A 20,061-nucleotide genomic window follows, 5' to 3' on the forward strand; every position below is an offset into this window, starting at 1 on the left:
ATTACTAAAAACCCACTTTTTAAAAGGACTAGTTCAGTTATGAAGTCACCCATAAATTACGCCATTTTAGAAACAACACCTCTCAAGTTATTTAAAACAGATTTTTACAAACTTTGTTAACCCTTTAGATATTCCACAAGAAGTAAAGGAAAATGGAGATGAAATTTCTAAATTTCACTTTTTTGGCAGATTTTCCATTTTAGTCCAATTTTTCCTGTAAAACATCAAGGGTTAACAGCCAAACAAAATTCTACATCTATTACCCTGATTCTGCAGTCTACAGAAACACTGCACATGTGGTGGTAAACTGTTGTAAGGGCGCAGAAGAAAAGGCGTTTGGTTTTCGTATGGTTTTTGGAAGGCAGATTTTGCTAGACTGTTTTTTAGACACCATGTCCCATGATGCACCCCTACAGTAGAAACTCTCAAAGTGACCCCATTTTGGAAACTACGAGGTAAGCTGACAGTTTTATTGGTATTACTTTAAGGTATATGTGATTTATCGCTCAATATTAAATTTTTTTGTGAGGCAAGGTAACCAAAAAACTAGTTTTTTTACAATGTTCATCTAATAGGTTAGATCATGTGCTATTTTTATAGAGCAGGGTCTATTTATTTTTGTTTATTTCAGTTTCATATAATAAAAGCATTTTTTTTTAATTATGTTTTTGTGTCTCCATTTTCTGAATGCCATATATATATATAATTTTTTCAGCCGATCGTCTTGATCGGCGGAAAAAATTATATATATATATGGCATTCAGAAAATGGAGACACAAAAACATAATAAAATAAAAAAATATGCTTTTATTATATGAAACTGAAATAAACAAAAATAAAGGGGCTCAGTTTTTGCAGTAAAAGTTTTTATTGGTACCATTTTTGGGTACATATGATTTTTTAATCATTTAATATTACACTTTATGCGGCAAGGTGACCAAAAAAATTGGTTGTTTCGGAACCGTTTATTTTTTAAAGCATTCACCTGAGGGGGTAGGTCACGTAATATTTTTTATAGAGCTGGTTGTTACGGATGTGGCAATACATAATATGTATATGTTTTCTTATTTAAAGGGACTCTGTCACCACTTTCTAACCCCCACTTTTTTAACTATCGTTTTATTCATGGTGCCCTTCTGATTACAGTTGTCATCTTATATGTTAGATCTGCGGTGCCGTTTAGGTAAAAAATCGATTTATATCACCTGTCAATAAGCTAGATAAGGTGCCCAGGGCGTTCCTCTCCTCTTGAATCTGCCGCCTGCCGCCGCCGCTGTTGGTGCCCAGCTCCTCCCCCGGTCTCGTCAGCGCTGCCTCAAACAACACAGATCCGCCTCCGGCTCTCCCTCAATGCCCCCTCCTTTTTTTCGGAAATCTCGCGTGTGCGCACAGGCCTGCGCCCGTGCGTACGCATCCTTTTCTCGCGCATGCGCATAACGCGAACTTAGAGCGATGATGCCGAAAGGATGCGTACGCACGGGCGAGATTTCCGAAAAAAAGGAGGGGGCATTGAGGGAGAGCCGGAGGCGGATCTGTGTTGTTTGAGGCAGCGCTGACGAGACCGGGGGAGGAGCTGGGCACCAACGGCGGCGGCGGCAGGCGGCAGATTCAAGAGGAGAGGAACGCCCTGGGCACCTTATCTAGCTGATTGACAGGTGATATAAATCGATTTTTTACCTAAACGGCACCGCAGATCTAACATATAAGATGACAACTGTAATCAGAAGGGCACCATGAATAAAACGATAGTTAAAAAAGTGGGGGTTAGAAAGTGGTGACAGAGTCCCTTTAAGTTTTACACAATAAAAGCATTTTTGAAACAAACAAACAAAACAAAAACACAACATATTTTAGTATCTCCATAGTCTGAGAGCCATAGTTTTTTTTATTTTTTGGCTGATTGTCTAATGTAGGGGCTCATTCTTTACGAGATGAAGTGGTGGTTTGATTGGTACTAGTTTGGGGTGCATATGACTTTTTGATCGCTTGGTATTACACTTTCTGTGATGTAAGGTGATCAAAAAATGGCTTTTTTGCACTTTAATATTTTTTTTACGGTATTTATCTGACGGGTTAGATTATGTGATATAGTTATAGAGCTGGTCGGTATAGACGCGGCAATACCTAATATGTGTTTTATTTTCTATTTTTTTTATTATAAAATCAGGAGAAAAAGGTATTGTTTTTTAGTTGAAATTATTTTTTATTTTAAAAAACTTTTTTTTTAAACTTTTTTTTTTTTTTTTACTTCATTTCGGTCCCACTCTGGGACCTCAACCTTTGGGGGTTTAATCCCCTCTGCAATGCATTACAATACATCTGTGTAAGGCTTCATTCAAACGTCCGTGGAACACGGTCTGTAAGATACCGAACTAGCATTCTGCTTAGCGCTGGCGCGCGCGGAGTCGTTGGTTGTTATGTAGCCATGCGCTTTGTGCTGCTGTCGCAGTACAGTAATACACTCCTATAGATCATTTGAGTGTATTACTGTATTGTGGCGGCAGCACAAAGCGCACGGCGTCATAGCAATTAATGACGCCGCGCGCTTCTACACTATCAGGATGCCAGTCCGGTATCTCACAGATTGTGTTCCACGATCGTGTGAATGAAGCCTAATACAGGAGAGGGCTTGCAACAGGTCAGCCAGTGTCATAGGTACAAAGCTACTGACAGATGCCCTTTAATCAAGACCTTTTTTAGATGCACTGGAGCAGTAATAACTTTGGCTCATCTGAGCCAATACATTCTAATACTGTACCAAGCTCCTGCTCCGTACAGTATTACAACGAAGTTTTACACAAATCAATTTTGGATGAAGCAGCCAAAGTCTATTCGCTCCTCCCTACTCACGAGGATCAGCTGTTTGAAGGGCCACAGTGGTGGGTGGGCAGTGCAGCCTCCTCGCCGTACGTTGTATAGTGGCTGTGCTTGGTATTCCAGCTCAATCCTATTCATTTAAATGGGACGGAGCTGCACAAAGGTCATGTGACCAAGAAAGAGGTCGTAGCATTCAACTGCGCATCACTGTCCCTTCAAAAAGTTGATCAGCAGGGTGCCAAGAGTCAGACCCTCACCGATCAGATATTGATGACCTACCCGGAAGGATGAATGGGGCTGCACTGTGCCATGCCATGTGGGGAGACACAGGACCCTCTTTCTCATGATCAGTGGGGGTCAAAGTAGTAGGTCCCCTCACTGATGAGACACTTATTCTGTATTCTAACCCCCCAGAACAGCCTTACGTCTGGAAATACTAACAAGAGGAGAGAAAAGCGCTAGATGGGGGTCATACAGGACACCAGCATGAACCCCATGTGACTCTATATACACAGCATGTGGAAGACAACCTATATGGTACCACCTGATAGCACTAAGAAAACATGTGACACTAGCAAATAACATTCAGCAAATATGCCTAGAGGGAAACTGTCATCAACCGTATGCTGACCTCACTAAGGGCAGCATAAAATAGCGACAGAAATGCTGATTTCAGTGGTGTGTCGCTCATGAGCTAAAAGTAAGTGGTTGCCGAGAACCAGCATCATAATCATTGCAGCTCAGGCCTTGAGAAGAGTCAAATCTACTTGAGAAGAGTCCTGGTTATACATAATCTCCTGAAGGGGCCCCTCCAGAGCGTATAGCTTGGGGGGCACATGGTGGCAGGGGCACTGGAGTCATTTTATTAAAATTTAAGGTTTTGGGTTAAAAAGATGGTGTTTTGGTGGGTTTTTCTCTCCGGCGGGAAATGCTGAACAGCTGATTGGCAGCGTGGATAAAATGACAGCGCACAGGTGCCCAGCTGTCAGTTCAAGTGGAGCAACCTGAAAGGAGCAGCGCCCCGCCCTCCCTCCCCTTTTATTGTCGTGTTGCATATTTTGGGGGTGATCGGTCACCCAGCTCGTGCTGGGTGGACTTAATGGTCCATAAAGAGTTAATGAGTTTTTAAGTATTTATTCAATTATTTATATTTTATGGTTGGTTTATTTATTGGTATTTATTGATTCAATATTTGGTTAATTTGGTATGATAAATTGGTAAACCCCAAATAAAGCAACACGGCCTATTTATCCCAAACTGATTTGTTGCGTGTTTAATTATTTAATTGGTAAAGTTATAAGTTTTCAGTAAAATGTGTCCTCTGCCACCCATGCTCTCTCACCCATCTGCTGATGATTGGCAGTTCCCTCCTAGAGAGAAAGGGAGAAAACTAGGTAGAAGTCTGTCAGCCATCAGCAGGTGGGCAGGAGAGCATGAAGTCATGAATAAGGGCAGATTATTCGCACCCACAAATATTCATGAGGCAGAGCTCGGTCATTGTTGTTCCACGTCCCCACAGCTTTGCTGCAGCACGTAAACAAAGCACCAATAACAGAACTATGCAAAAGGTGTGGGTTTTTCTCTTAAGAAAATCAAGCTTAACTAATGTATATGTATGTGTTGATGAGTTTTATAAAAAAAAAAATTGTTTCCATAACTCCGATAACCCCAGAAATAAGATAATAATGCACTTAGTAAAGTAGATGCAAGCATTATATATGGACAAGGTCCTCCCTCTGATATGATAATATCTGAGACACTTAGCCAATATCGACTAAGTGTCTCAGATATTATCATATCAGAGTGAGGACGTTGTCCATATATAATGCCTGCATCTACTTTACTAAGTGCATTAATTATCTTATTTCTGTGGTTTTCTTCAATAATATGGCCAGTGACATCCGCACATTTGTATATCATATCGTGCAGGATGTTTTTATCTTAGTTTTTTCTGTGGAAAAGGGATAACCCCTTTGATAACATGTTAAACCGTCTATAACGGTCACGCTAACGTACAGACCTTCTGTTGGTTATTCTCATTATCTTTCTGATACTTGTAGTCCATCTCTAACCGTCATCAAAAACAAACTATTCCTTAAAAGATAACTGTCGTGTTTTTTTTTGGAGTATTGGATTGTGGTGATTAAGATCTCCTTGGTGGCCCTATTTCAACTTTTCACTGTGTATTCAATTACCCCTTAATTCCACATTTTTGTTCCCTGTACTGCCTGCTTTTACCTGTGCTAAAAATAGGGTTGCTAGGCAGGGTCCGTCTATTTGTTGAAGGACGGAGCACGCAGAAGCAGGCTGTGTGCAAGGTCACATTACAGACAGCCAGGGACTGTAAGTAAATGATTAAAGCCAGGTCCTCCCCAGCAGCTGATAACAGTGCCTGGGCTGTGTGCACTTCTCCCTGTCCCTGCACTTGGCAGACGCTCCCTCACTCAGCAGAGCAGGAGAAGGCAGAATTGGAGCAGCGCAAACCAGGGAAGGGAGATCTGCCGTCTGCTCAGTGTATACAAGTCCTTCTAAAAAAAATTGCATATTGTGATAAAGTTAATTATTTTCTGTAATGTACTGATAAACATTAGACTTTCATATATTTTAGATTCATTACACACAACTGAAGTAGTTCAAGCCTTTTATTGTTTTAATATTGATGATTTTGGCATACAGCTCATGAAAACCCCAAATTCCTATCTAAAAAAACTAGCATATCATGAAAAGGTTCTCTAAACGAGCTATTAACCTAATCATCTGAATCAACTAATTAACTCAACACCTGCAAAAGATTCCTGAGGCTTTTAAAAACTCCCAGCCTGGTTCATTACTCAAAACCGCAATCATGGGTAAGACTGCCGACCTGACTGCTGTCCAGAAGGCCATCATTGACACCCTCAAGCAAGAGGGTAAGACACAGAAAGAAATTTCTGAACGAATAGGCTGTTCCCAGAGTGCTGTGTCAAGACACCTCAGTGGGAAGTCTGTGGGAAGGAAAAAGTGTGGCAGAAAACGCTGCACAACGAGAAGAGGTGACCGGACCCTGAGGAAGATTGTGGAGAAGGACCGATTCCGGACCTTGGGGGACCTGCGGAAGCAGTGGACTGAGTCTGGAGTAGAAACATCCAGAGCCACCGTGTACAGGCGTGTGCAGGAAATGGGCTACAGGTGCCGCATTCCTCAGGTCAAGCCACTTTTGAACCAGAAACAGCGGCAGAAGCGCCTGACCTGGGCTACAGAGAAGCAGCACTGGACTGTTGCATGTCATTCGGAAATCAAGGTGCCAGAGTCTGGAGGAAGACTGGGGAGAGGGAAATGCCAAAATGCCTGAAGTCCAGTGCCAAGTACCCACAGTCAGTGATGGTCTGGGGTGCCATGTCAGCTGCTGGTGTTGGTCCACTGTGTTTGATAAAGGGCAGGGTCAATGCAGCTAGCTATCAGGAGATTTCGGAGCACTTCATGCTTCCATCTGCTGAAAAGCTTTATGGAGATGAAGATTTCATTTTTCAGCACGACCTGGCACCTGCTCACAGTGCCAACACCACTTGTAAATGGTTTACTGACCATGGTATTACTGTGCTCAATTGGCCTGCCAACTCTCCTGACCTGAACCCCATAGAGAATCTGTGGGCTATTGGGAAGAGAAAGTTGAGAGACGCAAGACCCAACACTCTGGATGAGCTTAAGGCCGCTATGGAAGCATCCTGGGCCTCCATAACACCTCAGCAGTGCCACAGGCTGATTGCCTCCATGCCACGCCGCATTGAAGCAGTCATTTCTGCAAAAGGATTCCCGACCAAGTATTGAGTGCATAACTGAACATAATTATTTGAAGGTTGACTTTTTTTGTATTAAAAACACTTTTCTTTTATTGGTCGGATGAAATATGCTAATATTTTTAGATAGGAATTTGGGGTTTTCATGAGCTGTATGCCAAAATCATCAATATTAAAACAATAAAAGGCTTGAACTACTTCAGTTGTGTGTAATGAATCTAAAATATATGAAAGTCTAATGTTTATCAGTACATTACAGAAAATAATGAACTTTATCACAATATGCTAATTTTTTTAGAAGGACCTGTAAATGAAAGCAACATGTGGTAAGAGGACCCCTTTGTGCTGCAGGAGATTAACCCTTTAGGGGGGAGGGCTCTGGTTACTGACACTTTTTGGGGGGCTATGGTTACTGGCTAGTGAGGGCAGGCGGGATTAGCCTCAGGGTGAGGGCAGTGGCGGCCATCTTAACTGAATAGTGAAATTGCAGTTTTATGCAGACTGGTTGCTAAGGGCGGAATCTTATTAAATATGGGGTAAGTCAGTCTAATAGTAACTGATTCTAGAATATCATGTTATTAGTAACTACATATATGAAAATTGAAATTAGGGTCTAAATGTGACAGTTATCCTTTAATCATCATACAGCTAAGGGAACCTGTCAGCAAGTATATTCTGCCATGGCTGGGCCCAGCATGATTTAATGACAGGTTCCCTGATTCTACAGAAAAAAGGTAGAGAGACCTGTCAAAGCTGAGGCGGGCAGAAAAGAGCAGCCCCTTGGACACGTCACCCCGAGTCGGGAACTAGAAGTGGTTTTCTGGTACTTTTATATCGATGACCTATCGATATCTGATCAGTGGGGTCGGACACCCTGCACCCCCTCGATCTGTCGTTTTGCAGTACTTCCAGCAACAACCTCTAATGGCACAACGCTGCAAAACCAGCATCATCCACTAGGCGCTGTCACTATGCAATCGCAGTCAGGCTTGTGGCCAAATACACAAGGAGCGCCACTCCTCCGTAATCACAGCACAGCAAAGTGTAGGACAATCACAAGGTAAAGGCTATGTACACTTTTGGTGGCAATTTTTTAAAATTATTGCATTGTACTTATTTTGAGCTAAAAAGATTCAATATTTTTAATAAAGGCCAATTGAAAATACAATTTTTATGCAAAAATGAGTAAAATGCAATCAAAAATTGCCTCAGAAGGTGTCAAACTTCTCATAAATATATTGAATAACTTCTCATATGAAATGTGTAAAAAAAATTAAAAATGAGTATGAGTAGTAAAGTGTTTTGTGCCTATTTTAGAGTAATTGGTGGTATTTTAGACCGTTTTTTTTAGGCGCATTTACTAATGAAGTGCGTCTAGAGGCATTTCCACCTCGTTCGACAATTTTCAGTAGACAGATTTTTTTTCTACGCATTAATTAGTGCTCAAACATTCTAATTTTTACTCGGCTCCAGGGTTGGCGTCATTCTATTCGTCTGCTTTGTGTGGGGCCGTGCAATTTTGCGCCTTCTGGTAGACGTGCGCCTGTTAAACACAATGCAAGTGTACATGGCTGCAGCTTTTGATATCTAATATGCAACTTTTTTGCTGCACTTTTGCACCTAATAACAAGTAGTCTGATTCACCTGTGCCCTGACAAATACGCCTCGCCTCATTCATCATCTCCTGTGCGAGTCTTGCGCCAATCTAATCGCACTCTAAAACACAAATGAGCATGAATATAACGCCCCATGTGTTCTGCAACAATTCATCCTATTCAGGATCGCTTGCGTTTTCTCAGATGGTGGCCTCCTAAGCATCCATCAGCAGAACACTGCACACGCCACGCAAAAGTCTCGGGGGCACGCCCCCTTTGTCAAGCATACGTCATCATTAGGTCTGATCAAACATTTAAATGCCAGGTCACCTGACTATACCGTAATAACAGATATTCTCAAAACAATAATATACATGTAAAAACACATCAGTTAATCTTTGACTAATTAGTTATAAAAACCACACTGAAATTACAAAGTTCATTCAGGTCCTTTGGACTCAGCTTCTCAAGACGGCCGGTTCCAATACACCGACCTCTGCAGCAGCCTCTTAGAATTAACTCCTCCATTACTCTCTACATATTAAAGTATCTGCCATCTCAATACCCTGACATTATATTGCATCTCCAAAGAATGTCTAGCGACACCGGTTTCACCTTATTTCTCAGCATGTTCCAAAAGATCTTCTTTTCTCTTTTTATGCTTATATAACCTAATAGAGGATTTATGTTCATATTACTCTTATCTTCATAGACCTTGATGTTTGCCCGATGTAACAAAGACCACAAAGGCAATGTTACCAAATAAAAAAAAAGGACTCATCTTGCATCTCGGGGACAAAAATGTTATAAACATATTTTCTTACCACTCATAGGATGGTGCACAATTGTCTTCTTTTATGACAGAGTTACAATGTTCACTATTAAAGGGGTTCTCTGCTTTTGTTTTATTGATGACCTATCCTCAGGATAGGTCATCAATATCAGATCGCCGGGCGTTTGATTGCCAGGACTCTCAGCGATCAGTTCCTCCATCCAAATCACTTCAATGGGACGGCTCCCTTCTCGACAAAGGGGTTGGGGGGTGTTGCCCCCGAAACATTGCGTGGAGGGTGAGGTATGCTGCCAACTCACAAATGCATTGCAATAACGGATCAGTCTTTCCGGTTGTCATCCGGAAAAACGGATCCGGTATTTATTTTATTTTTTTCACAGATTTAATGGTTTAAGCATGCGCAGACGGAAAGAACTGATCCATTTTGCCGGAACACTTGGGGCTGGATCCGACATTAATGCGTTTCAATGGAAATTAATGCAAGTGTTCAGGATTTTTGGCCGGAGAGAAAACTGCAGCATGCTGCAGTATTTTCTCCGGACAAAAAACTTAAGACGGACTGAACTGATGCATCCTGAACGGATTGCTCTCTATTCAGAATGCATTAGGATAAAAAACTGATCAGTTTTCTTTCCGGTATTGAGCCCCTGTGACGAAACTCAATACCGGAAAACAAAAACGCTAGTGTGAAAGTACCCTTAGATTGTGATTGTCCTGGATATACCCTTCGCTATGATGTGATCTAGATCTGCAGTCAGGTACTTGCTGGCAGGTTCCCTCTGATAATACAGTAGCTGCAATAAAGCAAAAATATAAATCACATGCTCTTCACAATAAGACTTACCCTATACAATTTTCTGGGTCAGTTTTACAATCAATGTTGCATCTGTAGCGCTCCCAAGTCATCCAGCCCATGGGAGGTGTCCTGACCAATCCATTGTCCAAGGACGAGCAGATAGTTGACAGGGCAAGGACTATGCCCACAGACACCAGGTGCATTTTGCCTACCTTTAAAAGTGAGAAAATGATTATAAAGTCATGATGTATTTTATATCATATTGTCTACAAGATCAAAACTACTTTAGCTGTCCAGAATTCTTGATGTGAGTCTTTAGGCTCTATTCACATCTGCATGGTGGCTTCCATTTACTACACAGTGCTCTGCAAGATTGACCAACAGACCCTTCATGACTAAGGTTGGCAAGTTGATCAAAATGGATTATTTCAACCAAAACAAATGGTCATTGGTTGAAATTTAACAAGGAATAATCATTTTAGGCTTCCTTTACATCGACGTTCTCCTAAAGTACCACTCCCACTAAAAATTTTATTCTCTGACCTGTTAGAAAGGTACACAATATAAACTGTAGCGAACAGAATCTTTCTAGCGACTGTAGTTGTGAGTTATAACCTCCCTTCTGATCGCCAGCTGTGTCAGAAGTGAGGGGATAAAGCGACTGTAGTTGTGAGTTATAACCTCCCTTCTGATCCCCAGCTGTGTCAGAAGTGAGGGGATAACTCACAAATACGTCTCTCTGGATCCGGCATTGCTACATGTTACCGCAATGCCCACTGGACTCATTGACTATAATGGGGTCCAGCAGAGATCTCGCCACCACCTGGCAAATATGTTGTGATTCGGCTGGACAAAAACTGCTGCAGCACGGCCTCTCTCCAGGGAGCTCTAATAATAACTGAGAGCTGACTATTTCCAGCAGTGTTGTTTTTTCTGCCAAACATGGAGATATCTGCAATCAATGCAAGTCAATCGCGACAAATATTGCATAGCAATTTTCAGCACTTCAATCTGTTTAGAACAATAGGCTTTTCGCTATATCAAATATCCTCCAGGCTTAGTAAAATTTAGCGCTATGGCTGTTTGTAGAAAAGCCTGATTTACAGGTTTTTCATGGAGAATTAGGTGATTAGTGGCGACATCGCCATTTACTAATACAGCTGCTAAAACAGTCACGAGATGAATGATCACATGTTCCTGACTTGTCGGATGTTGACTGAGCTCTGTCCGGCTGTGCACAAGGTGTGGCACGTGGAAATCTGCTTTACCTTTTGCATAATAGCGATGTAGTTAAATTAAATTTAGCATCTCCATAGCTTGGATTTGTGCTGCTTTCGCTTATTTTTCAGTTGCTCTTACTTTTTGTACAAAAAGAAAAATTAACAAATTGCTGATGCACTTTTAATATCCGCTTGTTAAAGGGAATCTGTCACCCCCCGATTTTGGACTATTATCTACAGTATTTTCCTACTACCCCCAGCTCTCAAAGCTTCTCTGAAATACACAGTAAGGACTGCTGCGCTGTTCTAACATAATGGAGAGGACTCGCGCACATGCACAGCAGTCCTGACAATGCATTTCAATGCACCTCTGAGCGCTGACTGGATGAACGGGGGGCAGTAGGAAAATAAAGAATAGTGATCTGGACTAATACTGTAGACAAGGCTTCCTCCAGCGCTTGTTTAAAGAAGTTGTCTGGGTTCAGAGCTGAACGCGGACATATCTCCATCTTCTGCCCCTCCGGCCCCCCTGATATGAGCATCAGAGCATTTCATGCTTTGATGCCCTCCCTTGCCCTGCGCTGAATCGCGCAAGACAAAGGCATTTTTTGAGATTCGGTGACATACTGGGCTCTCCATCGGGACTGCTAAGCAGAGGCTTCCTGCCTGTAAAACGGCTAGGGCAGCACTAAAGCCTGCCAATCAGAGCAGGGAACACTGTTAGGCAGAAGCCTCCGCCTAGCAGTGTGCCAATATAAAAAAAAAAAAATATAAAAAAATGGCCCTGCATTGGAGCATGAAATGCTCCGATGCTCATATCGGGGGGCCGGAGGGGTGAAGATGGGGATATGTCCGGGTTCAGCTCTGAACCAGGACAACACCTTTAAGGCTTTGCGCAAACAGCTGTATTATGGCAGAGTCTTGTATTGAGCTGTATATGGCTGGCCATTGCAGTGCATGGTGCTTTTACTCTACCTCCGTATACTGTATGTGAGACTGATAGAGACAGCAACTTTCTATACTCGACAGTGTCATAGACAGCGAATGTAGCGCTGGTCATGCATGTGTACTACCCCTCCTTTCCCACAGGGGACTCCGAGAACCTTAGGCTAAGGCTACACAATGACATTTGCTGCAGTAATGTTGCGCAAATTTTTCTATAATGATAGTCAATGGTGTCACATAACATTGCGACATGCAGCGAATGCGATGCGAGAGTTGCACAAAAATCTATCCAAGTTGGAGTTTTGTGTGACTTTTGCATCGCAGTATGTCAAATGTTGCAGATAAATATCGTCGTGTAGCCGTACCCTTATACTCATGATAGGTAGGGACCACCAGCCATCACATATTTATCACCTATCCAGGGGATTGTCAATAAATGTTATTCATGGTCAACACTTTTAAGGCTGGGGCTACAAGGTAAAGTGTCACAGGACATTGAATTCACACAACATTGGATCTAATGATCATGAATGATGTCACGACTGCAACGCGCCTGTAACTTGGCTGTGAGTTTACAGACAAACCACAGCTCTAAAATAATTGCGTGTAGGGATGAGCGAACTTCTGTTTTCAAGTTCTGCGTACAAGGTTCGGGTTATCTAAGAATTCCGTTATGGATTCTACTGCAACGGACTATAAATTATAGTCCGTGGTAGCGGAATCCATAACGGAGTTCTTAGATATCCCGAACCTTGTACACCGAACTTGAAAATACAAAGTTCGCTCATCCTTAGGGCTCATGCACACGACCATATGCCTTCCGAGAAATACGGTCCGTGAGCGGGCCATATGTCCCGGAGCGGCATATATCGTGTACACGGGAGCACACAGCATCATAGGTTACTACAGTAATAGAAGCAATGTTTCAAAATTACTCAAGATTCTCTAATAATAACAACAAGGACAAACAAGCACCGACCATAAATTAGCAACTAATACAAAATTAACAGCATGAAAAAATTTGGTTCATAGGAGATAAAAGATGGATGGGATAATCCAACTCACTTTCTAAAAAGAAGCACAAACATTCCCAAATTCTTTCCCTAGAACATTGAAAAAGTACATGCAGTACATTATAAAGGGGTTATCCAGTAATGAATAATGATGACCTATCCTCAGGATCGGTCATTCTCATCAGTTCGGCGGGCTCCAAGTCCCGGTACCCCCACCAATCAGCTGTTACTGGGAACCAGTGCACTTCCCTGAGCTCTGGTGAATGCAATGGGCTCCCGGCAGCTCTCCAAGCACAGCGCCCTACATTGTACAGAGACTGTGCTTGGTATTGCAGCTCAACCCCATTCACTTCAATGGGACTAAGCTGCAATTTGTCCACGTAACCGATGTACGGGGACATCACATGGCCTAGGAAGAGGCTGCTGCATTCTCTTCTAACAACTGACTGGTGGGGGTCCTGGGAGGACCAGAGGATAGGCCATCAATATTAAAGGGGTTGTCCAGGCTTTCACTAATGATGATCTACCTTCAGGATAGGTCATCAATATCAGATCCGCAGGTGTCCAACACCCGGCACCCCCGCCGATCAGCTGTATGAGGAGATGGCTCGCACTGTGCGCATGTGCCGTCTCCCTTCTCGTTCACCGCTGCTGTCTATAACAAAGCATCGGTGAACAGGAAGAAAGAAGGGAGACAGCACGTGCGCACGCCGTCTCCTCATACAGCTGATCGTAAAATAGTAACAACCCCTTTAATTACTGGATAATCCCTTTAATCAAACCCTCAATGATGACGGAGGGGAGCTGCTGGTGCCCACTACAGGAGAAATGTAGTATTACATGAGGCCCATTTAAATAGCTGAAGTGACTTTTCCAGCAGCTCACTTTTCATGGAAAGGACTCCTTCTTTAGGCTGGGTTCACACCTGAGCGTTTTACAGCGCGTTCCTACGCGCTGTAAAACGCTCAACAAGGAGAAACCAATGATTCCCTATGGGAATGGTTCACACTTGGGCGTTTTACAGCGCGTACGATCGCGCTGTAAAACGCCCGACGCTCCAAAAAGTACATGAGCGACTTTTGGGGCGTTTGTGGCCATAGGACACTGTAGTGAATCACACAAACGCGCGTCAAACGCGCGTTTACTATTACAAAAACGCGCATAAAAATGCGCGTCAAAAACGCGCGTTTGCGCAACGCTCAAGTGTGAACCCAGCCTTAGTGTCCATTAAACGGGGCTACCCCCTTTAACCACTTCAGCCCCGCTAGCTGAAACCCCCTTCATGACCAGAGCACTTTTTACACTTCTGCACTACACTCCTTTCACCGTTTATCGCTCGGTCATGCAACTTACCACCCAAATGAATTTTACCTCCTTTTCTTCTCACTAATAGAGCTTTCATTTGGTGGTATTTTATTGCTGCTGACATTTTTACTTTTTTTGTTATTAATCAAAATGTAACGATTTTTTTGCAAAAAAATGACATTTTTCACTTTCAGCTGTAAAATTTTGCAAAAAAAACGACATCCATATATAAATTTTTCGCCAAATTTATTGTTCTACATGTCTTTGATAAAAAAAAAATGTTTGGGCAAAAAAAAAAAATGGTTTGGGTAAAAGTTATAGTGTTTACACACTATGGTACAAAAATGTGAATTTCCGCTTTTTGAAACGGCTCTGATTTTCTGAGCACCTGTCATGATTCCTGAGGATCTACAATGCCCAAACAGTAGAAAAACCCCACAAATGACCCCATTTCAGAAAGTAGACACCCTAAGGTATTCGCTGATGGGCATAGTGAGTTCATAGAACTTTTTATTTTTTGTCACAAGTTAGCGGAAAATGATGATGATTTTTTCTTTTTTTTTTTTTCTTATAAAGTTCCATATTCCACTAACTTGCGACAAAAAATAAAAAATTCTAGGAACTCACCATGCCCCTCACAGAATACCTTGCGGTGTCTTCTTTCCAAAATGGGGTCACTTGTGGGGTAGTTATACTGCCCTGGCAATTTAGGGGCCCTAATGTGTGAGAAGAACTTTGCAATCAAAATGTGTAAAAAATGACCGGTGAAATCCGAAAGGTGCTCTTTGGAATATGTGCCCCTTTGCCCACCTTGGCATCAAAAAAGTGTCACACATCTGGTATCGCCGTACTCAGGAGAAGTTGGGGAATGTGTTTTGGGGTGTCATTTTACATATACCCATGCTGGGTGAGAGAAATATCTTGGCAAAAGACAACTTTTCCCATTTTTTTATACAAAGTTGGCATTTGACCAAGATATTTTTCTCACCCAGCATGGGTATATGTAAAATGACACCCCAAAACACATTCCCCAACTTCTCCTGAGTACGGCGATACCAGATGTGTGACACTTTTTTTGCAGCCAAGGTGGGCAAAGGGGCACATATTCCAAAGAGCACCTTTCGGATTTCACAGGCTATTTTTTACAGATTTTGATTGCAAAGTACTTCTTACACATTTGGGCCCCTAAATTGCCAGGGCAGTATAACTACGCCACAAGTGACCCCATTTTGGAAAGAAGACACCCCAAGGTATTCCGTGAGGGGCATGGCGAGTTCCTAGAATTTTTTGTCGCAAGTTAGTGTAATATGAGACTTTGTAAGGAAAAAAGAAAAAAAAAAAGAAAAATCATCATTTTCCGCTAACTTGTGACAAAAAATAAAAAATTCTAGGAACTCGCCATGCCCCTCACGGAATACCTTGGGGTGTCTTCTTTCCAAAATGGGGTCACTTGTGGCGTAGTTATACTGCCCTGGCAATTTAGGGGCCCAAATGTGTAAGAAGTACTTTGCAATCAAAATCTGTAAAAAATAGCCTGTGAAATCCGAAAGGTGCACTTTGGAATATGTGCCCCTTTGCCCACCTTGGCTGCAAAAAAGTGTCACACATCTGGTATCGCCGTACTCAGGAGAAGTTGGGGAATGTGTTTTGGGGTGTCATTTTACATATACCCATGCTGGGTGAGAGAAATATCTTGGCAAAAGACAACTTTTCCCATTTTTTTATACAAAGTTGGCATTTGACCAAGATATTTTTCTCACCCAACATGGGTATATGTAAAATGACACCCCAAAACACATTCCCCAACTTCTCCTGAGTACGGCGATACCAGATGTGTGACACTTTTTTGCAGCCTAGATGCGCAAAGGTGCCCAAATTCCTTTTACCCTGGATTCACACCTGAGCGTTCCTCAAACGCGCGTTTTACGCGCGTTTTTGTCGCGCGTTTTTATGCGCGTTTTTTGTAATAGTAAACGCGCGTTTGACGCGCGTTTGTGTCATTGACTGCAGTGTCCTATGGCCACAAACGCGCGTCAAAACGCCCCAAAGAAGCTCAAGTACTTGTTTGAGCGTCGGGCGTTTTACAGCGCGTTCATACGCGCTGTAAAACGCCCAGGTGTGAACCCTTCCCATAGGGAAGCATTGGTTTTCATGTCTTAAGCGTTTTACAGCGCGTTTGAACGCGCTGTAAAACGCTCAGGTGTGAACCCAGGGTTAGGAGGGCATTTTTAGACATTTGGATCCCAGACTTCTTCTCACACTTTCGGGCCCCTAAAAAGCCAGGGCAGTATAAATACCCCACATGTGACCCCACTTTGGAAAGAAGACACCCCAAGGTATTCAATGAGGGGCCTGGCGAGTTCATAGAAATTTTTTATTTTTTTTGCATAAGTTAGCGGAAATTGATTTTTTTTGTTTTTTTCTCACAAAGTCTCACTTTCCGCTAACTTAGGACAAAAATTTCAATCTTTCATGGACTCAATATGCCCCTCACGGAATACCTTGGGGTGTCTTCTTTCCGAAATGGGGTCACATGTGGGGTATTTATACTGCCCTGGCTTTTTAGGGGCCCTAAAGCGTGAGAAGAAGTCTGGAATATAAATGTCTAAAAATGTTTACGCATTTGGATTCCGTGAGGGGTATGGTGAGTTCATGTGAGATTTTATTTTTTGACACAAGTTAGTGGAATATGAGACTTTGTAAGAAAAAACAAAAACAAACAAAAAATTGCCGCTAACTTGGGCCAAAAAAATGTCTGAATGGAGCCTTACAGGGGGAGTGATCAATGACAGGGGGGTGATCAATGACAGGGGGGTGATCACCCATATAGACTCCCTGATCACCCCCCTGTCACTGATCACCCCCCTGGTAAGGCTCCATTCAGACGCCCGTATGATTATTACGGATCCATGGATCGGATCCGCAAAACACATGCGGACGTCTGAATGGAGCCTTACAGGGGGGGGTGATCAATGACAGAGGGGTGATCACCCATATAGACTCCCTGATCACCCCCCTGTAAGGCTCCATTAAGACGTCCGTATGATTTTTTACGGATCCACGGATACATGGATCGGATCCGCAAAACACATGCGGACGTCTGAATGGAGCCTTACAGGGGGGTGATCAATGACAGGGGGGTGATCAGGGAGTCTATATGGGGTGATCAACCCCCTGTCATTGATCACCCCCCTGTAAGGCTCCATTCAGACGTCCGCATGTGTTTTGCGGATCCGATCCATGTATCAGTGGATCCGTAAAAATCATGCGGACGTCTGAATGGAGGCTTACAGGGGGGTGATCAATGACAGAGGGGTGATCAATGCAGGGGGTGATCAGGGAATCTATATGGGTGATCACCCGCCTGTCATTGATCACCCCCCTGTAAGGCGCCATTCAGACGTCCGTATGTGTTTTGCGGATCCGATCCATGTATCAGTGGATCCGTAAAAATCATGCGGACGTCTGAATGGAGGCTTACAGGGGGGTGATCAATGACAGAGGGGTGATCAATGACAGGGAAGTGATCAGGAAGTCTATATGCGTGATCACCCACTTGTCATTGATCACCCCCCTGTAAGGCTCCATTCAGACGTCCGTATGCGTTTTGCGGATCCGATCCATGTATCCGTAAAAATCATACGGATGTCTGAATGGAGCCTTACAGGGGGGTGATCAATGACAGAGGGGTGATCAATGACAGGGAAGTGATCAGGAGGTCTATATGCGTGATCACCCCCTTGTCATTGATCACCCCCCTGTAAGGCTCCATTCAGAGGTCCGCATGTGTTTTGCGGATCCGATCCATGTATCCGTGGATCCGTAAAAATCATACGGACGTCTGAACGGAGCCTGACAGGGGGGTGATCAATGACAGGGGGGTGATCAGGGAGTTTATATGGGGTGATCATGGGTGATCAGGGGTTTATAAGGGGTTAATAAGTGACGGGGGGGGGGTGTAGTGTAGTGTGGTGTTTGGTGCGACTGTACTGAGCTACCTGAGTCCTCTGGTGGTCGATCCTAACAAAAGGGACCACCAGAGGACCAGGTAGCAGGTATATTAGACGCTGTTATCAAAACAGCGTCTAATATACCTGTTAGGGGTTAAAAAAATCAGATCTCCAGCCTGCCAGCGAACGATCGCCGCTGGCAGGCTGGAGATCCACTCGCTTACCTTCCGTTCCTGTGTGCGCACGTTCACAGGAAATCTCGCGTCTCGCGAGATGACGCATATATGCGTGACTGTGCGCAGGGCTGCCACCTCCGGAACGTGAATCTGCGTTAGGCGGTCCGGAGGTGGTTAAGGTATGTTCCTACATCAGTGGTCAGCAATCTTCGGCACTCCAGCTGTTGACATCCTGCAGATTTAAAATCCGCACGGCAGGCCAAGTTACGTGCAGACACTCTCCGCAGCGCGTGGATGAGATCTTCGCTGCTGCTGTACAACCCTACGGATTTGCATCTGCAATGTTCACAAGTGAGAACACAGATGCATCTGTATGGAAGTTAAGATGGCTAATGTAGCACATATCATCTGGATTCGCTCTCCAAATGCTCATCACTCTATGCATACTGTATAGTATTCAAATATACATACACATATCCAGCTATACAGATGTGAAATAAATGCAACCACAGTCCCCCAAATCAGTGCACTGCAGTCTATTATACGTGCTCAGCCACATAAGCATATAAAGCCATGTTCACAACGGCGTCCGAGGGTCTGTTAGAACTGCTGGGCAAAGCAACCCGGATCTCGTTATAGTCAATGGCGTCCATCAGTCTGACAGAAACAACGCTTACGCTTTCATTACTTCCGTTGTTCTGCAACCAATGGAAATAAAAAGCGTCAATGTGAACATAGCCTTACTGACATAAAAAGGAAGGGCTGTGTCCTGAATAATAACCACATAGCATGACATCATTTTGAATGGTACAATACCTGCCTGTTATGCATAACTAATCATTCTCAGTCCACACATCACAGAATGCGTAGAATAATAAATGCAAAGCCTAATACAGGTGTATGGCACCAAGACCTACCTGTGTCCAGTGCTCAGGTGTATGGCAACAAGACCTACCTGTGTCCAGTGCTCTGCGCTGCCCCTGCAAGTCCAAGAGATACAAACAATTAGCAGGAAGTAGGAACTGATCACAAGACTGCCGGGCACTTCCTAGTCACACATGTCCTGCCTGATATCAAACGGTGGATCATTAGCGCCATCTGCTGTGCATCTCATGTCATAACGTCTAGATAGGCAGTTCTTACAGTTCATTCACAGGACAGTATGTGTTTTGCATTCTGCAAAATGCGGATCCACAAAACACAGATACCACAAACACAGATACCATCTTTTGCAGCCCCATTAAAGTGAATGGATCCGCATCCAAAACAACGAATAGGACATGCTCTATTTTTATTTTTTTGCTGGGCTGCGAAATGGAAGTACGGATGCAGACAGCACACAGTGTGCTGTCCGCATCTTTTGTGACCCCACTGAAACGAATGCCGACCCATGAATACAGTTGTGTGAATGGATCCGTAAAGACTGGGTTGGGGCCTGGGGGGGCAGATTTACTAAGGGTAGTTCACACTTCAGTGTTTCCATCAGTTATCAGGTGCGGGTCAAAAACACAGAACAGATGCATTTATCAAATACTTTTTTTTTATGCTAGTGAATTTGCAGGGAGCGCTGTCCTGGCCCTGGCTCAGCCCCCACAACTCTCAAGGACTGGGTAATAAACACTCCTGTGCGTCAGAAAAATTGTTACACAGGCGTTTAAAACGCCACAAAAAGGGG

The 20,061-nt window shown here is 43.4% G+C and overlaps 1 protein-coding gene across 2 annotated transcripts in view; it reads right to left on the reverse strand.

Annotated features, from left to right (window-relative positions):
* The window catches only part of NAGA (alpha-N-acetylgalactosaminidase), a 70,059-nt gene extending 50,634 nt beyond the window's left edge, over window positions 1-19,425 (reverse strand). Inside the window, exons 1-2 of one of the 2 annotated variants that reach the window (XM_044304833.1) lie at window positions 19,342-19,425; window positions 9,826-9,989 (exon numbers count right to left, since the gene is read on the reverse strand). In XM_044304833.1, coding sequence (XP_044160768.1) covers window positions 9,826-9,980 — 155 coding nt within the window. In that variant the 5' untranslated portion in view covers window positions 9,981-9,989; window positions 19,342-19,425. The other variant, XM_044304834.1, reaches the window with a different exon arrangement.
* Between the last annotated feature and the right edge of the window lie 636 nt (window positions 19,426-20,061).

The sequence above is a fragment of the Bufo gargarizans genome, chromosome 8 (genome assembly GCF_014858855.1).
Source record: "Bufo gargarizans isolate SCDJY-AF-19 chromosome 8, ASM1485885v1, whole genome shotgun sequence".
Classification (NCBI taxonomy): domain Eukaryota; kingdom Metazoa; phylum Chordata; class Amphibia; order Anura; family Bufonidae; genus Bufo; species Bufo gargarizans.